At 44.5% G+C, this 27,736-nt stretch overlaps 1 protein-coding gene across 1 annotated transcript in view; it reads right to left on the bottom strand.

Moving 5' to 3' along the window:
• lin7a (lin-7 homolog A (C. elegans)) overlaps positions 1 to 27,406 on the bottom strand; it is a gene marked incomplete at both ends in the record, with an annotated part of 56,122 nt that extends 28,716 nt beyond the window's left edge. The window contains one exon of the mRNA XM_083656623.1: positions 27,370 to 27,406. Within this exon, the coding sequence (XP_083512749.1) occupies positions 27,370 to 27,406 (37 nt within the window). The remainder of the gene's footprint in view (positions 1 to 27,369) is intronic.
• Between the last annotated feature and the right edge of the window lie 330 nt (positions 27,407 to 27,736).

Below are 27,736 nucleotides of genomic sequence, written 5' to 3'. Positions count from 1 at the left end.
CTGATTCTAAGTATAGTCAAATCGCTTGGTTTGAGCAAGTAAAACAATTTTTATAAGCATTTTAAGCAAGGTTTATGGAAAAATGAATGGCGGATGAAATCCCATGAAGAGGGAGAGGGGGTGACTTTGGCACCCCTTTGGCACTCAGACCTGAGCCTACTAAATATTTAATGAACCACTCATGATTGTCAAAACTGTTTTTTATTTCGAAAATGTCAATGTCATGTAACATGTTCTTTACTTCAGTGGTGCAATGCTTGTTTGAGCTAAAAATCCACAGCAGAAGCTTTTTATATTAATTAATAAAGCCGTAGACTTAGAATCAGGGGAGACAATGCAACATTTCACTCAAAAAATTTTTTTTTTTTTTTTTTTTTTTTCGAATTTCAAATTAAATTCGAATTTGGCCAGCGAATTTCGAATAGTGTTTTTGCTAGAAATGCCCATCCCTACCTCCCAGTACCCCTCCTCCACCAGCCACTCATCCTGGGCCCTCAATATGCCCCAGTATGTGTTAGCCTCATCTGGATCAACTTCCATGGGAGTTCGTGGTGCCGTGCAAGGTAACGTCAAAACGACAGGACAATTATCTAGCTAGCTACACCTCTGGTTAGCCAGATAGCTAGCTAGCTAGATATTTTCCAGTGGTTTTGACGTTAATGTTACCTTGCACAGCACCACGAACTCTTGATTCCATGGAAGTTGATCCATGTGAGGGTAACGTTACAGACATTGGGGGCACAGGATGAGCTGCTGGAGGAGGGGTACTGGGGGGAGGAATTAGATCCATGGCATTAGCTGCCTCCCGCAGCAGATCGGCCCACGTCTTCGTCGACATTTTGCCAGCAAGGTAGCCAAGGTAGCCAACTTAAGCTTAACTTATACTCTTTAGAAAGTGTCTCTCAACACATGGTCGCAGACTAAAAAGAAGTGTCTCTCAGGGTGGTGCACTCTGAGCCAGCTGAGTGGAGCGGGAACGGAGTGATTACGTCACAACTCAAAAAAACGGGAAACATTCCTGACTGACATTGAAAATACAATACACATCTGAAGAATACAATACATGTGTAACAATAAATACAATACCGAAATGCTTAAATACAATACACATATTGAAAATACAATACACATCTCGAAAATACAACAACTGTATTGTATTTCCGACATGTGTATTGTATTTCGATATGTGTATTGTATTTCGATGTGTGTATTGTATTTCAATGTGTGTATTGTATTTGATTATGGCACGAATCACCCATTCCAAAATTCAATACAATACACACATTGAAATACAATACACATATTGAAAAGGCAATACACATATCGAAATACAATACACATATCGAAAATACAATACAGTTGTTGTATTTTCGAGATGTGTATTGTATTTTCAATATGTGTATTGTATTTAAGCATTTCGGTATTGTATTTATTGTTACACATGTATTGTATTCTTCAGATGTGTATTGTATTTTCAATATATGTATTGTATTTCCAATATGTGTATTGTATTTCAATGTGTGCATAGTATTTCAATGTGTGTATTGTATTTGATTTAGGCACGATCCACCCTCCATAGTTTACGGCCTCCATGCACCCCGCCCTTACCAGCCTATGACGTGTATAACGTTGATATACACATATCTAGAAATGTTGAAATGCAACATGTTTTGGTTCACAAATGTTGACATTCAATGTATCCTTGGTTTGCAGAAACATACACTGGCAACATTTCATTCCGGCAACCAGGCTAAAACATGAGATTTGTTCCTCCCTATATTTGGCAGATGTGAAAGGGATTATTCAGTCAAGTTGATTCCACTGTTCTCACCTGAAACAAATAAATTGGGCTTTCAAAGAGTTGCTATCCTCCTAAGTGCATCCATATCCACTAGGAAGGTGAAAGGGTCGCTTTTTCCCTTCTATGAAAAACAAAAACACTGACTATGAATAGCTGCTAATGCGCTGGTACGCTTCCAAGCGGCAAGGGCATCTGTCTAGGACTTTTATGAGCATTTCTTTCTCATTAAACGCAGGTCAAGGGTCATCCAGGAAATACTTTTTTCTTCTTCTTGTTATTTGCTTTCACATGCTCATTAGTGGCATTTTCTTTAGCCGCGTCAAGGACTTTGAAGGGACTGGAACTTACTTCAAAGATTGATATCCCGGACATTTTGGCAGCTTCTTCTTCACTGCTTTCATCTCGCTCTTAATCAGGAGTGATGCCTACTTCCCGACACAGTCTTTTAACTCGAATTAGGCTAATTTCAATTCCAGAAGCTTCACATCAAACACAGAAGTAACGCGAGTTCAATTTGATTTAATGCGCAGCTGTTACCTACATTAGGTCTACATGAACAACCATGGTAACAGCAAATATGACTGCAAATGTATTCCAGGTCCAATCAGGCTATGTCATGTCCCTCTGCAGAATGATCCCTAAATGACGCAAGGAAGACAGAAACAGTGATTAGAGGACAATGTAATTGCAGGTATCCACTCAATAATGAGTGGTAATGAGTGGTAATCATATAGCGCCCGGTTCTCCCTGAGGTAATTGCATACCCCCCCTTTACTGCTTCCAGTGATATTTAATCTCACACAGAATAGCTGTGAAGTGTTCCCTGCTGTTGTCACGCTGTTTTTCATTCACACGGGAGAAGCAGTTGTGAGGAAATAAGTAAACAGATCAAGGCTTGATCTTACTGTGCCATGTAAACCGGCTTGATAAACTGCCACACGTCTGGTGGATTAGATCGCACAGCACAGTCAATCTTTTCTCTGTTTATGTCTTCAGTTCCACCCTGCAACACGAAGCAAGAACGACCTATATCGATTCGAGCAAAGAATGTTTGCTGCGGGATCCAGTGTTTGGTATGCATCACATATAATTGGCACATAAGATGAAGGAGCTGTACGACTTGCGATCAGAAGGGTGTAAAAGCCGTGGGGAAGAGGCAGTGGAGGGTGATTGTATTCCTGACAAAGCAGCTGGGATGTCTGCAGGGGATCCAGCCACACTGTTACGTCACATCCATGGAAAATGATTCCCAAATCAGGGGTGCGATGGAATGACAAGTTACGTTACTTAATAGTCTAGAAGGCCCAGCGAAGGCCCAGAACGACCCTGTACACTCCGCTATAGCACTGCCGTCGAAAGACAGGTTGTACCTATAGCAGAGAAACGTGGCATACAGAAGAAATCAAGCAGAGTTCAGTGGTGCTGTACACTAAGTATGTGCTCAACACCCACATGGTGTGGCTGTTATAAGAACAGTCTATGAATAACCTCAGCTGGAGGGGAATACAGGAAACATGATCCCACCAATGACTAACCATCTCTCTGCCATGTGATAACAACATGCATGGACCATACTGTATTTCCTTATAGTAGTACTGATTTGAGACTTGTGAATTTTGTGTTTGCCCGCCAGAAGCCCTGTCAAATTTTTACATTTTTATCCAGTTTTAAGCTCGAATTTTAGGCTGCACCTTTTATCCATCTGTACTGCTGCACCCTATCTTCATACTGGACTAAGTGTTTTAATGATCGGCTCCCTGGGTTTTAGATTATTTTGATTTAAAACCACCGACTCCTGAATGGACAGGCTATGCCTAGCCCTGCTAACCTAGCCTTGTTTTTAGCTTGTAGCTGGCTAAACAGCCTGTTTTACCGAGGATCTTAACACGTTAATTGCCAAGAACGAGTTGAGTCGTCAAACACAATCCAGCTGTTCACTGCCAACGACGAGTTGAGTCGTCAAAAAAATGATTTTTTTTTTTTTGACCGTGGGATGTGCATCTAACCCTTTTACATCTCTTATATAATTATTGGAGCCACCGAACGTTTACAACCCATTCCACCGACCCACTAAGTGGCAACAGTGCTCTCCTGACTAGAGGAAGGCAAGCATTTTTTTAACTTGTCACGCCATTCTCACCCCAGCCATTCTCATGAAAATGGATGGGGGAAAACGCTTTCGTTTTCGCGCTGATTGCTGGCGATGCGGGATTGCAAATTTACATAATAGATTACAGGTGGAACACACTTTGAAACACGCAGCATAAATATGACCAGAATCGCAAAAGCTTCTCTCAACCAAAACTCCAAGAAGCGAGCGAGTCCATGCCGACTTCCTCAAACAGCGGCCGCGCAGCCACAGGCACAGGACAGCAGCAAAGCACTGAGACTGGTGACAAGCTTGTGACGGCCGCTGCAGCCAAGAAGAACGCCCACGGAGGGAGGAGTTGAAGCAACTCTCCCTCTCGCTCTCTCCCTCTCTCTCTCTCTCTCTCTCTCTCTCTCCCTCCCTCCCTCTCTCTCTCTCTCTCTCTCCCTCTCCCCCTCTCACTAGGATTAAACCTAGTGCGTCTCCCTCCCGAGAGGGAGGGAGAGAGAGAGAGAGGGAGGGAGAGCGAGAGGGAGGGAGAGAGAGAGAGAGAGAGAGAGAGGGAGGGAGAGCGAGGGGAAGGGAGAGAGAGAGAGAGAGAGAGAGAGCGAGAGGGGGAGGGAGAGAGAGAGAGAGAGAGCCAAAAATGAATGGTTAAAGTGACTGTTCTATCGAATTTCACAAAAAGCCGTTTATCTCTGAATATTTTTTCTGACGCTAAAACCATGCTGTATTCAACTGCTAATGCTTACATAACTACTAACTCTACAAACTAACTCTTTTAGACAGAGAAAGTACACATTCTATTAGTACTTTTGAGATATTGTATGTTCACAAACTCCAAGCAGAAAAGAATCCTCGGCTCTTGTAAAATGAGCCACAATCCTCAAAAAACGGCTTGGCAGAAGCTACCTACAGCAAGAAAAAAACGGCTGGCAGTCAATGTGTTAACTGTGATCAAGATTGGATCCCACCACTAACCCATATAAAAGGACTACCTGTTTCATCTTGGAAGTCAACTTGACAAACTTACCAGCGCTGATCCACCGCAGCGGGCCCTTCCTGGGCCCTCCGTGGTAAGTTTCTGCTACACCCCGCTCTGCCTCCCCTCCCTGGGCTGGTCTCAATCACATAAAATCCCGTGCGGCTCCCGGTGGTTCTTCCTCTCTCTGTTGCCTGTGTCTTGTCCATCTGTTGCAGCTGTGATGGCCTTATCGCTGGAGATCACCCAGGAGATCACCGGGCTGAAAACTGAATTGCAGTCCATTGAACGGCTCATCGAAGATCTTCTCCAGCGACAGACGGAACTAGGCTATGGCACCTCGAGCCAGAGGCTGGTCCAAGTCATGCCGATGACGGTCCTCCCTCCTGGGCAACGATCGTTAAGGGTCGCAAAAAGCATAAAAAGCACACAAAGTTGCCCCCACTTCCATTCTACGACCCGTCCAGTATCGCCGACGAATCAATCACACTCTCAAACTTCTTCGCTCCGTTGGCCTCTCCGTCTCCCCACACCGTGTCCTCACCTATCCCTCCTCCTGCCCGCGGATCGGTCACTGTCCGCCCGTCTGTCAATAGGAAGCGCGCTGCTGCTAGCCTCTCCTCTCCCACGGGCTCGCTCTCCCCTCCATCAGCCCCCACCGAGAGCAAACGAGCCCGTGTGTCCCCTCAGCAGCCGGACGAGGTGCCTGACCGATCGCACACCCCAAACTCTTCCCCTTCTCCATCTTCTCAGCCTGCTGCTGTTATTGTCCAGCCCCTGCCCACTCCCATACAGCCGTCAGTCCAGGAGAATAATCAGCCAGCTCACCTGGACTCAGCTAGCGCGTTAGCAACTAGCGCACTAGCAACTAGCGCGCTAGCAACTAGCCACACTGCTAGCCTCATTGCCAGAGACAAGCTTGCGGTTTATTACTGCTACCCCGAACCCGAGTGACCTGAAATCTTAATTATTGGAGATTCAATCATCAGATTCGTTAAACTTCCCGGTGCAATCACATACTGTCTCTCGGGAGGCAAAACAACAGACTTTAATGAACTTATGCCTGCCCTCCTCAACGTCCATCCATCTGTCCACACTGTGATTGTACACACTGGAACCAATGACGTAATGTCCAGGCAATCATATAAACTACGAGCGGATCTGGACTCGCTAGTCACCACAGTTCAAAGTCTGGGGAGGAGGTGTATCCTGTCTGGTATCATCCCCCCCATGTCCAAGAGCTTAGAATATTTTAGTCGTGCTTTTAATCTGCATATATGGATGCAAAACTACAGTTCTGCTACTGGCCTTGATTTTATTAGCAATTTCGACACTTTCTGGAATAAGTGGGTCCTAATCAGAAAGGAACAAGAACGCTAACCAGTAATTTTATCAATTGTATTGCTTTTAGTCTACACTGACGGTAGGGCTGGGTATTGAGTTTCGATACTTACTTGGCACCGAAATGGAAACATCGATACTAAGGGGTATCGAAGCCTCCCTTGTCAATCGATACCAATTTTCGATACCAAAACAAAACAGCGTCATTGAGCCTATAAGCATGCGACATGCTTGCACGCCGCGCTCTAATACGGCTGGTGATTGGCTGTCATGTAGAGGCATGCAGGAAACGTTACGCCCACTTTAGCCGGTGTGTTTGTTGTGACTGTGAGCCAGGCGTGCGGTGCGGATAGTATACAAGAAGTTAGCCACTCAAGCTACTCCTATCCTGGAGTACCATATGGCGAAGATGATGAAAAGCAGGAAAAGAAACAGAAACAACACGGACTGGTTTCCACAGACAAGAGGTGGGTCAGCTCAGCTTACCGCAAGTTAGCGGTTATCAGATCCCTCAGTCTGACAAATCCATGCATCTGGCTGTGAGTTGTAGCATTAGATTGTTTAATTAATTGCCGCCGTAACGTTATGCGCAAGCGGGCATTGTGTATTTTTAGCAACTCGTTAACAAACGCTGATGTCATGATAGTTTGTTGAATGTAAATGCAATTCATTTATATTGATTGGCTAGTCAGTGAAGTTGAGCTGTCTCGTCAGATTTGACAAGAATGACGTTCTGTTGCAGCAGTGAGCACACTGATCTGCAACGCTAGCGTTAATGTTTAATTAATTAGCGTTAACGTTATGTGCAAGCGGGCAGTTATCGCCCATGTATTTTTAGCAACTCGTTAACAAACGCTGATGTCATGATAGTTTGTTGAATATAAATGCGATTCACTTTGTGGCATATAAGGCTATATTGATAGGCTAGTCAATGCTCAACTAGTCTTCCATGCTGCATGAAGTGGAGCCATCTCATCAGTTTGGACAAGAATAGAGTTCTGTTGCATCAGTGAGCATTAAACCCTGATTTGCAACTCTCTGTTTTGCACTGAAAACTATTCCACTGATTTATTTGTTTTAGCTACATTTCTTTCCTTTGTAGTACTCCAATATTTTTTGTAGGGATGGCAATACGTTTAGAGAACTTAAAGTTATGTTAAATACAGTAGGTTTTATTTTTTTCTGCTGTAAAACTTAAGATGGGGGGAAAACTAAAGATTTGTAAAATAATTTCAATGTGTAATGCAGTTTTATTTTTGTTAAAATGGATTTTTCTAAAAATTGGTATCGAAAAAAGTATCGTTCAGGAACCGGTATCGAAATCCAAGTATCGAAACGGTATCGATATCGAAAAATTTTGAACGATACCCAGCCCTAACTGACGGTTACCCCAGCAAGACCCTGCCCAACATTCCAGCTCTGCTTTTCATAGCCCCCTCCCATTTAATGCGGGTCATGCTGGCATCAGGTCTTCTCCCTCCGATGCTTATATACCTGCTGCCCCCTCTCAGAGTAGTCATCATTGTAGCCATGTAATTATTCCTGTTAATTTTTCTACTTTATGTCCTCGCCATACCTCAAGGCCATACCTCCACCCCTGCCCACCCAGCACTTCCGGTCAACTTCCCCTCTACTCTCCTGTCCTCTCTCATCACTGCATCGGCTCCCCCTGCTGGCCTAATGGTCTCACTGCACCTCCTTCTCCCTCCCTCCCTCTCATCACTATCACTTCTGTTCATTTCACTGGCACTACACACCACCTAAGCCCCGCCATTAATTCCACCCCCTGCATTCCCACCATTGGCAGCTCTGTGAACTTAGCACTTTCAATTCCAATTTTATCCCGCCCTCACCGCCCTGTCATTTCCTATCACCGTGCCAATACTTTTTCTTCTAACAAGGGTATTAATAAAAACAATCACATTCACATTAAACCGACTCCCACACTAGGGGTGCTCCAAAAAATCGATTCTGAAAGGATCGCGATTCTTAATGCCACGATTCCTGGATCGATTCCAAACTCCCAAGAATCGATTCTTAAAATTGTAAAAAAAAAAAAAAAAATTTACAGTGCACCTGAACGCAACATGCAAGATACCGGCTGAATAAGTGTCCAAATGTTCATGTCATTTGTGTACTGTACTGCCACGGTGCCACCACCTCTTGCACTTAAGAACTCTGGTTAATGTATTCCCCCCAAAAGTCTACAGATCCCCCCCAGCCTATAAATCCATTTTATCTGAAGAACATAAGGGGGGAATTCCCCCCTAGTTTGCAAAATGAATTTAGGCCCTGACTGTAATACAGAAGTTGAATTTGAAGTTCAGCATTAATACATTTGTCATTTTTTGTCTTATATTTACCTTTGTGTGTTATTGCAATATAAAACTATATAATTGAGAATCGATTCTCGATTCTGGAATCGAGAATTGTTGGAATCGAGAATCGATTCTGGAATCGGATCGTGACCCCAGGAATCGGAATCGGATCGTGGCTTAGCCAGATCGGAGTACCCCTATCCCACACCCCCTCAGTCCTGTAATGTTTTTAATTTTGCAGGAGGGCTCTGGAACTGCCAGTCAGCGGTTAACAAAACGGAAACAATCTCAGCGCACGCCCTTTCCCAATCCCTTCACTTTCTTTCCCTCACTGAAACATGGATCATACCTGGCAACACCGTCACCCCCGCAGCTCTCTCCTCCGCCTTTTCTTTCTCCCTCACCCCCCGAGCCGTAGGACGCGGAGGGGGGACGGGACTCCTCATCTGCTCTGACTGGACCTACACTGTTACACCTCCCGCTCATTTCTCCATTTCCAGTTTCGAATTCCATGCAGTCACTGTTTCCTTACCTGTCAAACTCTTCATTATCACCATCTACCGCCCCCCCGGACCCCTTGGCCTATTTCTCGAACAACTGGACCCCCTCCTCTCCTTCTTCCCGGAAAATAACACACCACTCATTCTCATGGGCGATTTCAATATACAGGCATCCACTCTTCACTCCTCCCACTTCCTTAACTTCTTTTCCTCCTTTGACCTCTCCCTTTCAGTCCCCCCCCCCCCGACTCACAAGGCTGGAAACCTACTCGACCTCATCTTTACCCGCTCCTGCTGCACCACCAACCTCACTGTCACCCCTCTCCCTGTATCTGATCATTATTTCATTTCTTTCTCCCTCCCGATCTCCCTCCCCACCACCCAGCCAGCCCCCACCCACTCTATCACCACCCGTTGCAACCTCAGATCCCTTTCTCCGATGACCCTTTCCTCTGCTGCCCTCTCCCTTCTCCCCTCAGCCCATCAATTGTCTCTCCTTTCATCTGACGAGGCCTCCACTTTACTCCTATCCTCTCTCTCCACTGCCCTCGACTCCCTCTGCCCACTCATCACCTAACCCGCTCGATCCTCTCCCCCCGCCCCTTGGCTAACTGAACCCCTCCGAATCCACCGCACTAAACTCCGAGCAGCTGAACGTACCTGGATCAAATCTCAAAACCACAACGACCTCACAGCCTATCACCTCATAATTTCCAACTTCACTGCCGCAGTCTCTAGCGCTAAAACCTCCTTCTTCACCTCTCTTATCCAATCTTCTGCGTCCAACCCCAGCAAACTGTTCTCCACTTTCTCTTCCCTCCTCAACCCCCCCTCCCCCCTCCTCCCTCCTCCCTCTCTGCCGGTGACTTTTCAACCTTCTTCACCAATAAGATCCTGGACATCAGTTCTTCCTTCCCGCCCCCAGCATCTCCCATCATCAATCCAATTTCTCCACCCCCTATTTCCAGTCTCTCTTCCTTCTCTCCCCTCTCCTCTGAAGAAGTTCTGAAACTTATATCATCTAATCGTGCCACCTCCTGCCCTCTCGATCCCATCCCTTCCTCCCTGCTTCAGTCCATCTCCCCCGACATCTCCCCCTTTCTCACTTCCCCCATTAATTCCTCTCTATCCTCTGGTGTCTTTCCGACTGCACTTAAGACCGCACGGGTGAAACCCCTACTGAAAAAACCATCCCTCGACCCCACTGTCATTCAGAACTACCGCCCCGTCTCTCTCTTGTCCTTCATTTCCAAAACACTCGAACGTGCAGTATCCAATCAACTTTCCATTCATCTCTCCCACAATAATCTATCTGATCCTCTCCAATCCGGATTCAAACCCGCTCACTCCACTGAAACTGCTCTCCTCTCTGTCACTCAGGCTCTTCATTCCGCCAAGGCTACTTCCCTCTCTTCAGTTCTCATCCTTCTCGACTTATCTGCTGCATTCGATACCGTCAACCACCAAATTCTCCTTGCCACTCTCTCCGACCTGGGTATCACTGGCTCTGCACTCTCTTGGTTCTCTTCTTATCTCTCCCACCGCTCCTACCAGGTCTCCTGGAGAGGATCCCTTTCAACCCCCTGCTCTCTTTTCACTGGTGTCCCTCAGGGTTCTGTCCTTGGTCCCTTTCTCTTCCTTCTCTACATGACTTCACTCCGCCACGTGATCACATCCCACGGTTTTTCATACCACTCATATGCCGACGACACCCAGCTGTTCCTTTCCTTCCCCCCCTCCGACACTGATGTTAAAACACGGATCTCAGCTTGCCTTATCGACATTGGCAGATGGATGTCTAACCACCACCTCAAGCTCAACATTCACAAAACTGAGCTCCTCCTCTTCCCTGGCAGTGACTGTCCTTTAACCGACCTCTCCATCTCCCTCAATAACACTACTATCCTTCCCTCACAAACAGCCAGAAACCTTGGAGTCACTCTAGACAACCAACTATCCTTCACTACCCATATCGCAGCAATAGCCCGCTCCTGCAGATTCGCTCTCTTCAACATTCGCAAAATCCGCCCGTTTCTTTCCAGACAAGCAGCTCAAATCATCATCCAGTCACTCATCCTATCACGTCTCGATTACTGCAACGTTCTACTGGCCGGTCTCCCTGTTTCAGACATTCATCCCCTCCAACTTATTCAAAATGCCGCAGCCCGCCTTGTTTTCAACCAACCTAAATTTTCCCATATCACCCCCCTCTTTCATGAACTTCACTGGCTTCCCATCATTGCAAGAATCAAATTCAAAACACTGGTTCTGGCATACACAGCAGTCCACCTCACAGCCTCAAATGGTCAGTTCCCAGAGCCCTCACCGCTCGCTCCGTCCCTCCACCAGCTCAGGACGCCTCGCCCCTCCCCCCCTACGTGGTTTTAACAGCTCCCGGTCACGCCTTTTTTCTCATCTCGCCCCCAAATGGTGGAACGAGCTCCTCTCTGAAATAAGAACGGCCATTTCACTTCCAATTTTCAAAAAACAGTTAAAAACTCACCTCTTCAGATTACATGTTCACCCCCTGTAGCAACCTCTCTAGTCCCTATTCACTTTCTTCTATCCTCTCTCTTAATTTGTTTTAATTCTTGCTGTTTATGCATTTGTTTGCTCCTTGTTTTTGTGTTATTTATTGCTGTACTGTTTTTATAACCTGGTTGTAAAAAACTCTCGTAAAAAAAAAAACTCTCGTAACGGGACAAGCCCGTCTTTTATTGTCACACGAACACCACAATACATGCATGCGGCCACAACACACTCATGCTGACGGTGGCCGGTGAAAAGTGTCCTCTGCATTTAACCCATCCAGGCATGTCCTTTCCTCCAGGGGGCAGGCCAGGAGCAGTGGTTGCTTTCTCGTACAGCGCCCGGGGACCAACTTCGGATGTTGTCGTCACTGGTCGGATGACGATGACGACTGATCTTTTGCATGTTTTTAGTGGGGGGGTTATATACGGAGGAACCCCCTGGGGGAGCACGGGGAGAACATGCAAACTCCACACAGAGAGAAAGGCCCTTACGACGAGATACCCCACCTGGGCAGTAGGCACTGAAGATATGGGGGGGAACACAACCACAGCGCCCACAGTGTCCCAGGCGAGAATCGAACTCAGGACCTTCTGACTGTGAGGCGACAGCTCTACCACTGAGCCACCGTGCCCCCTGAGCCACCGTGTATGTCGCTTTGGAGAAAGGCGTCTGCCAAATATCAATAAAGTAAAGTAAAAAGTAAAGTAGTAGGCTATAGGTTGGTTAGTATGTACATTTTATTGTAACTATTAGGGGTGTGCCACCTTAGGCACCTCACGATTCGATTCGATTACGATTAAGGGTGCTACGATTCGATTATTAAATGATTACGATTAATCACGATTTTCGATGCATCTTTTTCACCAAACAGGATTTTTTTTAAGCAAGGTATATTTGTCAGTATCCATTAATTAAAGAAAACAAACAGTTGCGACTGAAGTCCACGCATCACATACAGCATACAGCCACCCTGCATGCTTTCTTCAGTGATTCCAGTTTCCAGTACTTCGGTTTTGGTTTCGTTTTACTGTTAAGGAACTGCTTTCCGGGCGAAATACCGTATTTTTTGCAAATAAAGCAAAAAAAAAATGCAAAAAAAAAAAAAAATGCAATTTTTTGCAAATCGATAATCGAACATTGTGAATCGATTTTAATCGTCACGTGACTAATCGCGATGCATCGATTATACGATTAATCGGCACACCCCTAGTAACTATAAGGTTTTTAATTCTTGTAAACCATAATTAGTATTTTTTTTATTACAATGTTGTTACTTTTATTTTTCTGTGCAGACAGCATGCTGTTTATTGGGGGAAAACAATCTACTGTAAATGAGATTGGCTTGCTGTTGTAAACACAGAGCATTGCACGGTGCATTGCATGGCATTTTAAAACAATGGTCGATGACAATGGCTTTGGCAGCGTAATTCATATTGTCTGTCAATGAAGTGGGAAATGCAAAAGTTGTCTCAAGCTAATTTTCATAAAGAGCAACTGTGTAACAATTAGTTACTTGTTTAGGTAAGCAGAGAAAACTAAAGCAAATAGTTACTTTTAAAGTAACTTTCCCCAATATTAGATGTGAGCAAATGCAAATGCCAGAGAAACCAAATTGAATGAAATGCTGTGTGTTTGATTCAAGCTACAGTAGGCTACCTGAAATGCTGGTATGCAGAATTTGGACTTTTGGGCGATTGCAATTGCTGTCCATCACATCACGCAAGTCAAATCAATTTCCAGTTGATAGCTTTTAAAATTGTATTCTGACAATTGCTTCACATTTTAAATTTCGTAGCATTTCACAAAGCAGTCCTGCAGCACTAACTGCTCTACGGCTCTCCGAACTGAGCAATGGTTCACTGGAAACATGATGGAGGGAAATCCACTTATGCCTTCCAGTGCTTTACTGTATTTACTCCAGACCCCATGGCTTTGCATTCAGGGGGGATTCAGAGCATCCAGATGTGAGCAGCATCTGTACTGCAGGAGGTTTCTCCTGCCTGCCGATGAAAATAATAATAGACCGGTCTAACTATATGCTCAACGTCCCCGTTGACAAAGGCAGGTCGCGCTTGCCAATTTTAGCGTATATGTGAAGCAAAACAGACGGTGTGCAATTAGGTCATTTTCCTCGTGTAGTTTCAGTTTGACAGACAATTCTTCAGAGGAGGAGGAGGAGGAGGAGGAGGAGGAGGAGGAGGGAGCTGATCCTGCTGGAAGGAGATGAGATGCTTTTCAAAGCAGCATGCTGCAAAAAGAAGGAACCTCATTATCTGCCATGGAGGCTACGTATGAAACACAACATGAAGGTATATATCGCTAAATGATTCATCAACGTGTAAAGCAAAGCTCAATCACATCTAATTATACACCGTTTGTTGATGTTTATGAGGAGTTGTGTGACCAATCAATGTAACCAAGCGTGTGCCACATCAAGATACAGTTAATACAGTTGAATGCACTGTTGCCATATCAGACAGAGTGATGACATCCTGCCATCAGTTCATTTCCCTCTGCTGTACTTAGGATGGGGCCATCAGTGATACTGATTAAATGAATGAGCTAAGTAAAATAAGAGGGCTGCTTTTTAATCATGTGGCCTTTGAGACTTTGCATTGCATACTGATAATAGAGGCATGATAATCATAACATGTTCAAACAACTGATGTTTACAAGTGCGACCTCTTGTGGTCGTGAGAGTAAGTGCATGCGTGCATACACCAGAATCGGCAGCTGTATCCCAGAAGTAGCGGGACCTCTGTGGCGGTCTTTATAGTCTGATATTGAAATAGCTCGCTGGTAGGTAAGGGTGAAGGGGTGGGATTGGCGGGACGGTAGTGTCCTTATCTTTCAACTTCCTCATCACGAGAGACCCGCTTCGTCTCCCCATGTATTCCGTTTTTTTATTTTTGTTTTTCCTGACTTTTCACCCATTTTCTCCCCAATTGTACTTGGCCAATTTCCCCCTGCTGCCCCGGTCGCTGCTCCACCCTCTGCCGATCTGGGGAGAGCCGTAGACTAGCACCATGCTTCCTCCTGACAGCGGGGAGCTTCACCGGCAGGACGTAGCACGTGGGAGGATCAAGCTATTCCCACCAGTTCCCTTCCGCCGTGAACAGGTGCCCCGACAGACCAGAGGAGGTGCTAGTGCAGCGACCAGGACACATACTCTCGATCTGGCTTTCCACCCGCAGACAGCCAAGCAAACCTGTGACCCTCATGTTGGTAGGCAGGGAAGCTACCACTACACTACCCGGACGCCTCACGATGTATTCCATTTTGAACCATAACCCAAACCTTAACCAAGTTGTTAAGAGGTCAAAACTTGTATCAACAAAAAGAAATGGGCTTTCAAGAACGGGGACCAGGGGGGGCTGGCTGCAGCACAAAAAGAGCTAAACCAGCTCCTGAAGGTGGCCAGAAGGAAACACAGAGCTTCACTGGAGGAGAGTGTTAGCTCAATGGACAATAAAAGGTTATGGGACTGTATGAAAGAAATGACAAATATGAACTTAAACAGAAAGCGGATTGTCACTGAAAATGATCTTGAGTGTGCTAATGAACTAAATGACTTCTTCCTGACACTGATTTGACACTGATTCTTCTCAGAAGGAAACAGAGGGGTGCGACATTGATTTTATTCCCATTTGTAATTCCTCTGATCGTCTTGTTATAGCAGCTGAACAGGTTCAGTCTATATTTAGTAAAGTATGTACTAAGAAATCTGCGGGGCCGGATGGCTTGCCCGCCACTCTACTAAAGAAATGCTCCTCAGAACTTACGACAGCTTGGTGCCCTGTATTTCAAAAGTCACTGGACAGCCACACAGTCCCTGCTCTGTGGGAAAAGTCCATAATTACTCCAGTCCCAAAAGTATCTTGTCCATCTACAAATAAAGATTTCAGACCAATCGCCGTAACTAGCGGGGTCATGAAATGCTTTGAGAGAGTTATAATAAACATGCTTAAGACGGAGGTGGCAGCTTCTCAGGACCCTCTTCAATTTGCTTACAGGGAGGGGCGAAGCACTGAGGATGCTGTAGTCTGTGTAACTCACTTAATAAGTAAGCATCTAGAGGACCCAAAAGCCTATGCACGTGTTTTATTTGCCGATTTTAGTTCTGCTTTTGACACCATCAAACCTCACCTGCTTGTCAACAAGTTAAAAGACATGAGTGTAAATCCTTTTATTACAAACTGGTTTTATTCTCTCTTAACAAACAGATCACAACAGGTGAAAGTAAATGGTTCCCTCTCTGCAGTTAAATACTGTAGCACCGGGGTACTACAAGGAGGCGTGAGCTCCCCAGTTCTTTTTACAGTCTACACAAATGGCTGTACAAGTAGTCACCCGAACAACCACGTAATTAAATTTTCGGATGACACAATTATTTTAAGTTTGCTAAAGAGAGAAGACTGCCCTTCGCAATATCATAATGAGATCGCCACTTTCCAGGCCTGGTGTGAGAGTAACCACCTTATCCTAAATACTAAAAAGACGAAAGAAATTATCTTTGACCCAAAGGAGCTGAGAGACCATGACCCAGTGGTCATTGATGACAGCGTTATTGAGCGGGTAAATTCTTACAGGTATCTGGGCATCCATATTGAAAACTCTCTCAAATGGAACGTCCATATCGACTACCTGTGTGGTAAACTGGGCCAGAGGCTCCACTTTCTTAGAAGGCTCAGACTGTACGGTGTTAGCACCAAGATCATGGAGACCTTTTATAATGCCGTGCTGGAAAGCCTCATCAGGTACGGTATGGCAGCATGGTATGGTACACTTCCCGTACAGCTCAAAACGAGACTTGTAAAAATTGTAAATACAGCAATGAAAGTGATTGGGAAGAGAGACTTTGCACCTCTCCAAACAATCTTCGAAAAAAAGGTCATCAGCCTAGCACTCAAAATCCTGAATGACCCATCTCACCTTTTATTCTGTGATTATGACCTGCTGCCCTCGGGCAGACGATACAGAGCGTATAGATGTAAGAGTAACCGCTTCAAGCTCTCTTTCCTACCCACTTCTGTGCTATTGTTGAACAAACAGGCGGCACTGCCCCTTCCCCAAAGAGGGTGTTCCCCACAAGAAGAGCGGGTAAGGACCCAGTCGTAGGAGGCTGTCCACTGCTGCTGTAACCTCTTTTAAAAACCAGGTCATATGCAGGTCGATTTCTTCTCACTTTTTTTATATTTTATTATTTTATTTTATTTTATTTATTTTATTTATTTTATTTATTTTATTTATTTTATTTATTTTACTATTTTTACTATTTTTATTTTATTTTATTCTCTTAGCTTTTTTTTATTCTTACTCCTTATTAAGAACTCTCTACAAATAGAGGCTAATCTTGCCTGTCTTAGTATTAGTAGAGCTGAATTATTTTTTAAACAAAGCAGAACTCTCTATTGTACTGTCTTATACTGAGTTCTGGTTTTATTTATTTGAGTGCCCCATTGCTCTAGTCTTGAGGTGAGGTTTGTACCTCCAAAAATTGTATTTATTTTATCTTCAATTCTTTTACTTTATCATATGGGAAATTGCAATGAGGGTTGTGCAATAAACCCACAATGACTGTGCAATATGCTTAGAAGTCATTAGGATGAAGTGTTGAACCAAATTGAACTAACCAGTGTTTGCTGTCTTTATTTTTATATTACAATGCTGGCACAATTTCCCAGTGGAAAGCGCATGTTGGCAAGGGACCACACTGTATGCTCGATGTGTTTTTTCCTGTCTGTTGCATGTATTGTGTCAAAACCTCTATACTTGCGATATGTGGCTGTTGTACGGCACTATTTGCCCAAGACAAATTTCCCCTCGGGGACAATAAAGTTCATCTCATCTCATCTCATCTCATCTGTTCTAGTTGCCTAAACATAACCGACGTTTAAACATAACCGATGTGACATTTTCAAATTAACCGATGCGAGGCGTACATGTATCACCTGCACGCACCGGTTCGCTCATATATATCGTTTTTATAGTCATTGGAAATTGACTTTTCGGTATGAGGATGTGTTGCATTTACCAGAAAACCGTCTTGCAATATTCACCCTCTCTTTCACACCAAAGCGCAGGATGTTTAACAGCTGAGTCATATAAACAGAGCAATTAAGGACCAGAGATTGTATAACATAGATGGGAGCTTGGGGAAAAAAGCTCTGCTAGTGCTACCAATACATCCAATATTAATGGACCCTGACAACCTGTACTCTACTGAGAGATAGCAATCTTTCTCATCATTCAGAGTGAACAACACCAGCAGAGAACAGGGGAGACCAAACATGAAGCTCCATATGTGTGTCAATTAGACTAGCAGATTAAGGAAAATGAGGTGGGAGAAAATGTTTCTTCTATCTAAAATGAAGCAGGTTTTGGGGTCAGATAGTCACTCAGAATCAAAGAGAAATGCTTCATTCTAGTTTTACCATTTTCCATTGACATTCCAAAATCATACAGAAATCCATTGTAGCAAAGGAAGATATACCAATCACTCCACTGACAGCAGCCTCAATAAACCATGGCATTGCAGCCACAATATATGTTATGGTGTGGCTGTAATCATAGACACGCCCCACTGTTCATGAAATAGTTGGCTCAGCTTGCTAAGTATATTTATATGATCGACAACAAGTTCACACTCTTTCTGGGGGAAATGCATTCTGGGGAATGTAGGAAATCAGTAAGTGAAGTAGAGGTAGACAATTACAATAAGGCAGGTTGAACGAAGTGGCAGCTGGAGTCGTGCAAGATCATGATCACACGAAAATCCATCTTGTCACACTCAAATCTTTTGGGTTGAATCTGATTCCGAACCACGTTCACACCATCAACGTCCTATGAAGCAGCTATTGGCGGGATTTAAAGGATGGGTTTTCCGTGGGGAATATGAATATATATTAAATCTCACGCCCCTAAGGTTTTCGAATCCGTTGAAATTTTTGAAATTGGTGGTTTACTCACAGAGATATCAACCGAAATCCACTCTGTGTGTGGGGGGGGGGTGGTGGGGGGGAGGTGCGGGTGCGGGGACTCGAAATACTACATTTCCCAAATGCACTGGGCTCGCGTGGCCTTCGTTTTCATGCCCACCCCTCAGGCATTTGGCTGATATCAAACTCCAGTAGATGGCGGTAATGCACATATATGTTTGCCAACCGCCATAAAACTCAAAGAAGAAGAAGAAGAAGGCTTCGACAATAAAAGATACAAAGAAGAAGAAATAAATCGAAAATAAAATTGCCTCCAAATTGCACCAAATGTAAACGGTAGTATATATGTCGGGAGATGTCTTCATAAAAAAAATTTCATGCATTTTAAGGCATTTTCGTAGGAGTTACGCGCATCTGATGATGTAACTATTTTCTGTAAAAATGTGTAAAAACGGGTACATTGCTCAGCGTTGATTTCGTTACTTCGACCCACCTACTACTAGATGTAAAATTTGACGATCTTTCCAATGCCGCCAGTCCCGTGTCTATTAGTGCTTCCGTTCCCGAGATATGGTCTCTTTGCAAGGAACTATGGGAAGCTAATATTAGCTACAGCAGGCTAGGCGGTTGAAAAAGATGGCTGCCTTTTTGTTTTTGTCAAGGCCTCTGAAGGGGCGTGGAGGACCTCTAGAGGCGGGACCATGGCCAACAACAGTTGTAGTTCATAGGTGCACGACTTCCGCAAGGCGGGGGGTGTCGCTCTGACGCGTTTTGCGTCAGAGCGACATGGAAATAATGTGATAGATGCTTGATAGGCATGGCAGTGAATATCCAATTTCAAAAATTTCAACGGATTCGAAAACCTTAGGGGCGTGAGATTTAATATATATTCATATTCCCCACGGAAAACCCATCCTTTAAGTGTGACGACGTGCTAGACAGATGATTCATCCAATCACCTGCCACTGCCAGGTATTTTTTTAAAGTGCCTGCCCCTTTTACACGGTTTCCTGAGCGAGTTCCCAGAAGGTTACTGTGTTACCGATTTACTGAATCAGACAACACATTTCATGTAGAACCACACAGGACACCCAGTGTCATTATAGGTCATTCAATTATACAACCAATGATCTCATCACACACTCATGGTCAGTACCCACACACACACACACACACACACACACACACACACACACACACATGCTGTACCAAGAGATCTTCCAAGTTACTCAGTGTCAAGAATCTTTTGCACCATCAAAATAAAAGCCATAAAATCTAACGGCATACATTTCAGGAACCCGGAATCAAATGACTATGGCTGCTTTCAGCTGTGCTAACACTGATCCCCCCCACCCACCTCTTCAACATCAGGCTGTGAAAGGTCAAAGGTCATCTGCATCATTCACTGCTTAGAGAAAAGGCACAGAGCTGAACAACGCCTCAGCGCCCAACAAATGCTCCACAACATTGTCTTGGGCTGTTGGCACTGGGCAGTGCTCCAATACTCTGGGATAATTAGTCCATTTATAATAGAGAGCAGAACTGGATGTAATTCATTCCCAATACTTAATGGTGTCATTTTGACAAAACGGCAGCGCTGTAAATTTACATGTCCAGCTCAGCTCATTAAACCGTGGAAGTGATCGTAATTAAACCTGAGAGACCTTGGAAAATATAATAAGGTTGATCAATGAGATGCTCCTGTCACACTGTGACTTTGAGGCTTTAATAAAACTTCACTTTTCGCCAGCGCAGGTGATGGTAAAAGGCGAAGATGGCCTATCGGTGACTCTCTTTCTAGCTTTGTATGGAAGCACTGTGAGAGATGCTATCTGGATGGCATGCTAGAATAAATTGTCCTGAAGAGGCCTTACCATCTGCCACCGCCGGTTTGACCTGCATGTTCTTGATGCCCTTGGCTAATTCCAACCATAAAGAATGGCAATAACCACACTCTGGATGAGTGGAATGGGATGGTGGAGATTTACCAAACAAGCCCTATCCCCAAGCCCAGCGAATCACTACTCATTTGGCCTGCCGTGACATTCCCCTCAACGCACGGGCAAATAAATCAAACCTGCTGGGCTAATGACTCCTGCAGGACACTGAGGTTAAGGCAGACATCAACACCGTCACACTCTGACTCCTGCAGGACACTGAGGTTAAGGCAGACATCAACACCGTCACACTCTGACTCCTGCAGGACACTGAGGTTAAGGCAGACACCAACGCCGTCACACTCTGACTCCTGCAGGACACTGAGGTTAAGGCAGACATCAACACCGTCACACTCTGACTCCTGCAGGACACTGAGGTTAAGGCAGACACCAACGCCGTCACACTCTGACTCCTGCAGGACACTGAGGTTAAGGCAGACACCAACGCCGTCACACTCTGACTCCTGCAGGACACTGAGGTTAAGGCAGACATCAACACCGTCACACTCTGACTCCTGCAGGACACTGAGGTTAAGGCAGACACCAACGCCGTCACACTCTGACTCCTGCAGGACACTGAGGTTAAGGCAGACACCAACGCCGTCACACTCTGACTCCTGCAGGACACTGAGGTTAAGGCAGACACCAACGCCGTCACACTCTGACTCCTGCAGGACACTGAGGTTAAGGCAGACACCAACGCTGTCACACTCTGACTCCTGCAGGACACTGAGGTTAAGGCAGACACCAACACCGTCACACTCTGACTCCTGCAGGACACTGAGGTTAAGGCAGACACCAACGCCGTCACACTCTGACTCCTGCAGGACACTGAGGTTAAGGCAGACACCAACGCCGTCACACACTGACTCCTGCAGGACACTGAGGTTAAGGCAGACACCAACGCCGTCACACTCTGACTCCTGCAGGACACTGAGGTTAAGGCAGACATCAACACCGTCACACTCTGACTCCTGCAGGACACTGAGGTTAAGGCAAACACCAACGCCGTCACACTCTGACTCCTGCAGGACACTGAGGTTAAGGCAGACACCAACACCGTCACACTCTGGGCTTTGCACCCTCAGTTCAATTTGCTGCCCCCTCACTTTAAATTTGATCAGTTTAAGTTAATGTACCCTCTCTAAACATAGCTCTATTGTTTCACAATGGGCAGGGAAGCGCTATTTGCTGTGCTTTGGTTGTCACAAGGTGTCAGGGATGTATTTATTAGATTTGAACCTCATATATAGGCCTATGTGGAGTGTTTGGTGAAAAAAGGAAAAATCTAGCCGACGCTGTCTCTTTAACTGTAGTCCGCCAGTCACCATATGCACACAGCAGCAGCATCCTGATTCGCGCGGACGGCCGACACGAGATCAAAATGGCAAAGCAGACATAGCTGGGCAAATTGTTTTTTAAACGTAATGATGGTGCAAGTAGGCTACTTCAGCCGAGGCCAGAAAGCGACAGAAAAGCATCAAGCTCCTGCTACTCCTGAGAAGAAAGAGGTCGAGCCGCCCTTATATCGATAAAACACATTTCTTGGATGATTGCATCATTCATAGCCTTTGTTTTTGTGTGTTTTATTGCTGTTTAAATGTTATTTCTGAACGTAAATTCAAACCTGAACCGAATTAATTAATTAATTAATTAATGAGTGGTGAGGCTCTCCTCACTAACTTTGCACTGCAGGCACAGACTTCAGTGCATAGATAATTATTTTGAAATAAACGTCAACAAAAATTATTTTAAAATTCAAGTTTCGTTTGCTAAAAATATGTTATGTATGTAAAAAATGATTAAATCGATCTTTTTTCAATAGCTACATTTTGACTGGGTTGGTAAATATTCTATAAGGCCGGAATTTTGGAACGATACCAGTTACATTGGCCGGCCAGTCAAAATCCTAGCGGAATCCCTGCTGTCCGTGGGGCTGAAATTGAACGGAGGAGAGATAGACACACATCACTTTGGTTCAAACAGTCTGCTTTTCGTGGTGTATTGAACTTTCGGCCCTAATTCTAGGCTATTTTTTTCTCAATTGTAGCAATCCACAGAATGGAAACCACGGAGAAGTGAAATTTGCAGTGACGTCAATGAGAGAGAGAGAGAGAGAGAGCGAGCTGCACCCACATATGAGCAGACAATGCGATCTGATCACTTATTTAGTGATCAGATTATTTAGTTATTTATTTAGGCTATTTAATGACCCTGGCATGGCACTGTTGGATATTATTTTGTTTAGGTTTTGTTTATTTTTGTAGTCAACTAACTATTCATTCTATGATTGTGCATAGACCTACTGTATGTTCAGACTCAGTGTGCTCCAGACAGTTCCCGACATGTTGTGAAATAAATCTTTTATTTGATTTCGAAACAGTAGTCTTTAGTTTCTTGTGTTGTTATTTAGCTTTTCAGAGGCTATTGCATGGTTAAAAAGTGCAGAAATAGGCATGGCGGGTTTTTACTATAAAAAATATCAGCCCCCTCCCCAGTTATAACTGCACCCTCAGTCATGTCATCACATATCACATATTTGTCGAAAACCTGAGCCTTTGGGCTAACGACCGGGCAGCAGATTATAAAGATGCTGTTAAAAAGGCAAATGCCTGGAAAGCGGACATTCTCAACACAGACGGTAAGTAACAGCTAACACATCGTTAGCATGGATAATCATACAGCATGTTAGCAAGCAGATAAGACAGTTTTGTAATGTTGCAGACATCAATACCGTCACACTCTGACTCCTGCAGGACACTGAGGTTAAGGCAGACACCAACACCGTCTAACCCTTATCTTATTGTCTTCCTCATCCCAGCTGATTAATGGGACAGTGTCCATCCCAGACAAACCACTGTGTAGCTTCTTTCTGTATTAAGGAGAACAACCCAATTGCCAGGATAAAATGTTGACATTGTACATTTTTGCAATCCACAGATATGTAGAATATGAACATTTCAGTCCTCCAGCACAGACAGCCTGTTTGCAACTAGCCCTGAAGAAGGCCATATGGCCGAAACATGTTGGCTGTTTTAAATTCTGTTCCATGAAGAACTAGCCTTATATTAAAGCTTTTTAATGAAGAAGAGTGCCTTGGAACCTTTTTTGATGAACAGACACAGGCTCTTCCTGGTTACGTAACCACCTCCTTTGCTCTCCGCCTCGGAGGCGCCACCACTACTTCCTGGTTACCGACCCACCGACTCGGCCTTGTAGCGAGTTTGGCTCAAATCGCCAGTTATGTTTAACCAAGTAAAACATCTTGGTTGGGTTTAGTGAACAAAAGCAACTTGGTTAGCGTTAGGCAAGTAAAACAATGTTTGGGTTTAGCAACAAAAGCAACTTGGTTGGGATTAGGGGATATGGTTTGGGTCGGGAACCAGCTCAGAAAGCAGATGAGAAAGTTACATGTCGGGAACGCTGCAGGTCCTCCACTCCTGCCTCTTCTCCCTATCACGACACCTCAGATTGTCATGACATTCTATGATGTGTATAACGTTAATTATTCCGTATCTGGAAATGTGATATGGAATGCATTTTGGTTCAGAAATGTTCCTATTCTACATATCCGTGGATTGCAAAAACACATAATACTGACATTTTACTCTGGCTTCTGAGGAGAAGCGTGTTGCCTTTTTAGCCTCGCTCTAAAAGAGTGACGTGGGCTTTGCAGCCACGCGCTAATCCTCCATGTCGCTAGTGTGACTGAAAGCATGTGATGAGAGGTTTGGCCTGAAAACACTGAAGCAGCCGTGATCTCTGAGAGGAAAACATGTGATGAGAGGTTTGGCCTGAAAACACTGAAGCAGCCGTGATCTCTGAGAGGATAACGATGCTTTCTTTCTAGACGCCATTCTACATTGACAATCATACGGGGAGAAATCCATCATAGCATAGCAGAGGAGAGAGGCCAATTCCTCCACTGACAGCAGCCTCAATAGACCAGAATGCAATGCCACAGGAATGCTGCAATTTCAGTAACGGGCAACTCTCACTATTCCTTGACCGGAAAAACCTTTCGCTCTTGCTCTTATTATGCTATTTCTGCTATCACTATGGCTCTGTCCAGCCACATGTAAAACCCAGAGCACAAGTCCAGTCCTGTCCTCTCAGGATTGTTGAAAGGCATTCCGGGAAATGTAGGCAATCACAAATTGAAGTTGACGTAAATGTGGCAGGTTGAGGGCATGTGGATACACCATCACAACTCAACTCCTGGGTGCAGTGATCATTACATAATCAATGATGCATAACTGTAAGAGGATCTGAGGGTGGATTTGTCCTTTAAGCCTACACTATATCACAGTCTATATACAGGTATGCATGTGGATTTGTCAATTGTGAGGCTGTGAGTTTGCCAGTGAGTTTGGTTCTATCTGTTATGCATTCAATTCACAGACTCATTTCTCCATCAGGTTGACTGATTTCTACTGAGCCGATGATTTATCCATTCCCTACTGTAGGTGTTAGGATTTGTAATAATGGCGCACAAAAGCCTTCTCCTTTGGCAATAGGGTTAATCACACTTTAATCTTTGGCTTGCTCTCTATCTGAAGGTTTTTGCCAAAATTCCTGGACTGAGTGCAACTGAGATACATCCATCCTGATCTGTGCTCTCAACATCTCAGCTAAAAGGTGGCACATTGTTGTTGGTCTTTGACTGTCTGCTCTGCAGTCTTAAAGATAGTACAGCTGAGGCTCTTGGAAGGGTGTGTCACTGTTATCTCTGTCAGTTCCTCTGACAATAATGATGTAAGGTTTTCTCCCCCCGCCGTGACCCGACAGGCCATGCCTCTGCTCCGAAGCTGCACATCATCGATGGTTGTTGAACAGACTCCCAGCGCGAGGTGAGGCTACCTTTTCATCAGCGGTTACAGTGTTTCCTTGAAAGTGGCAACAGCTGACAAAAGACTGTTGCAGCCTGTATAATGTTGCCTCTGCAACAGCTCCTCAAGGGTGAAACCATCATTACGACTCCTCATGTCATTACAGATGCAACGTGCTGGCTGCATGACGACACAACATGTGAATATGGATCAGTTACCTTTCAGACTGCTGCCATGTCAGAGTCAGGTCCCTGGCAGTTGGTTTTCAGAATCAGAATCAGAATTATTTAATTGGCAAGGTATGATTTCACAGACTAGGAATTTGTCTTGGTGTAGTTGGTGCTCATGTAAGATTGAAAATATAGATGCATAGATTGAAGACCTATATTGGCTCTGTGATATAAAGGCCTGTTTTATGAGTGCAACCGCTGATGCCTCTTCCTGGAATGACTGAATTCCACAAGGCGGCTGGTGGGTGTGAAAAGAGTGGGCTGCCATGTTTATCTGTTTGCCTCGCATAATCTTGGACTCGTTTCATTACTCCTCCAAACGGGTTCAGCACCCGCCAGAAGTTGAAGTTATGCACCAATATGCTTGATTGCCTAGGAGGCTTCAACTTAAGAGTCATCCATTCCAAAGGAGCAGACGCAACTCAAAACCTCATTTCTTATAGCAGAGAATAATCAATTGTGGCTAATTACTTTGGCTGATACCAAATTACAAGTGCCATCAGTCAGATTAATTCCTGCATAATAACCCAGCAGGTAAAATGTATTTATAGTCACTTCACTTGTGACTTGGCAGTGATTGGGAAACCAATGCAAGCTTTACTTGGCACAGAGGAAATAGCTACTGTAGTTTCCTTTATATTTTTGACAGCATCCCTTTCCCATGTAGCCTAATGCTTGTGCAATATTACATTTCAACATCAGATTTGCCATTGGTCTCAATGGTCTGAATATAGGCTAAGCCTGGGAGTTTTCCTTTGCAAGACAGCTAACGTTACAAGAAATCGTTCTAATATCCCTATAGGGACTTATATGTGTCTGTGCTACTCAGTAGTGAATGTATGATAGGCTTCTTTATAGTATTTCCACACTATGGTATTCCTATATACTGTAGGGACTCATAGTTTTGCTGATATGCAGGCCTAGGCTACAGAATCTTTCGAAAATGTATTATAACATTACAATAGTTATTTCCCATCAGGTAGAAATCGATGGAGACAGCTTGCAGAGGAATGTAAGGGTAAATAATGATCAAATAGGCCTATGTGGCAATTCATTTTGCCTGTGTATAGTAGCCTACAGCTGTGATAAATATGAATGAGGTCTCCCAGGATATGTGTTTAAGTCACATGACCTGCAAATAGGTTACAATCTACTGTCAGCTCATAATGCTCTAAACAGCACTTGTGGTGCATGTGCACCTTATTTAGCTCAGTGATGTGCATTGTGCACTAGCAAGATGGTATTATAGCCTATTATTATTATTATTATAGCCTATAGGCTATCATAGCCCTTGCAATTTGCTTACACTGGATTTCCCAACGGGTAGGAGATAAAAACAACTGTATCTTGGGGTCATATTTACTATAAAGGCACCATGGCATGCAAGCTGCTTGCACCTGTTCTATTCAAATAGGCTACAAAAGTTGTAATGCCTATGTAGAAAAGTAGATATCCAAAGCGGTGCAGTTGATACGGCTCATGTCCTTTTATCCAGTAAACAACATAAAACAGCTAGACTATAACTGGAGAATATTGCCGAGGAGGTTGCATAATATAGACAGAAATAAACGAACGGCGCCGTGAGCGCTGCGATCGAGCTTATGACTTTGTGGCGGTGTATGAATGAATGCATGCCATTAACGCCGCAGCAGTAGTTCAATATAGGCAACAAGCGCTCCCACACGGATACCCGTTTATTTAGAATAAGCCATATTCATATTCATATATGCCTATAGGAAGGAATAACGGCTCACACGAGCACCTGGCGCTCCAGCGGTTTGCCAGGTCCTCGCTGAAGTTTCTGCGGCGTGATCAGCCCTGAATGAAAAGCTCAAATCGCAAAAAAACAAACATTTGTTTTGTGCGCCTTACCTCGATCCAGAGTGAGCGGTTGGACCACTGTCGCCATGACTGCTGTTTACTGGAGACTGGAAAGAGACTACAGTCAGGAGCGAGCTGCAGCATCAGAGAGAGAGGGGGAGGAGGGAGGAGGGGGGAGGGAGGGAGAGAGAGGAGGGGGGAGGGAGGGAGAGAGAGGGAGGGAGAGAGAGAGATGGGGGGAGGAAGGAGAGGGGAGAGAGGGAGGGAGTGGCTGGGATATTCATAATATCACCTGACCTGGCACTGGATGCATTGGGACCAGCTGGTTTACACAGGCATTGCAGAAATAAATAAATGTCCATCTTAACATGTCATTTTCACTATTAGAATTTCCCATTCACTTGATTCAGATAAGGCA

Source organism: Poromitra crassiceps, assembly GCF_964638095.1.
Source record: "Poromitra crassiceps genome assembly, chromosome: 2".
Lineage (NCBI taxonomy): Eukaryota > Metazoa > Chordata > Actinopteri > Beryciformes > Melamphaidae > Poromitra > Poromitra crassiceps.
Note: the sequence above shows the minus strand (reverse complement) of the source record. Positions and strands in the feature narration are given on the sequence as shown.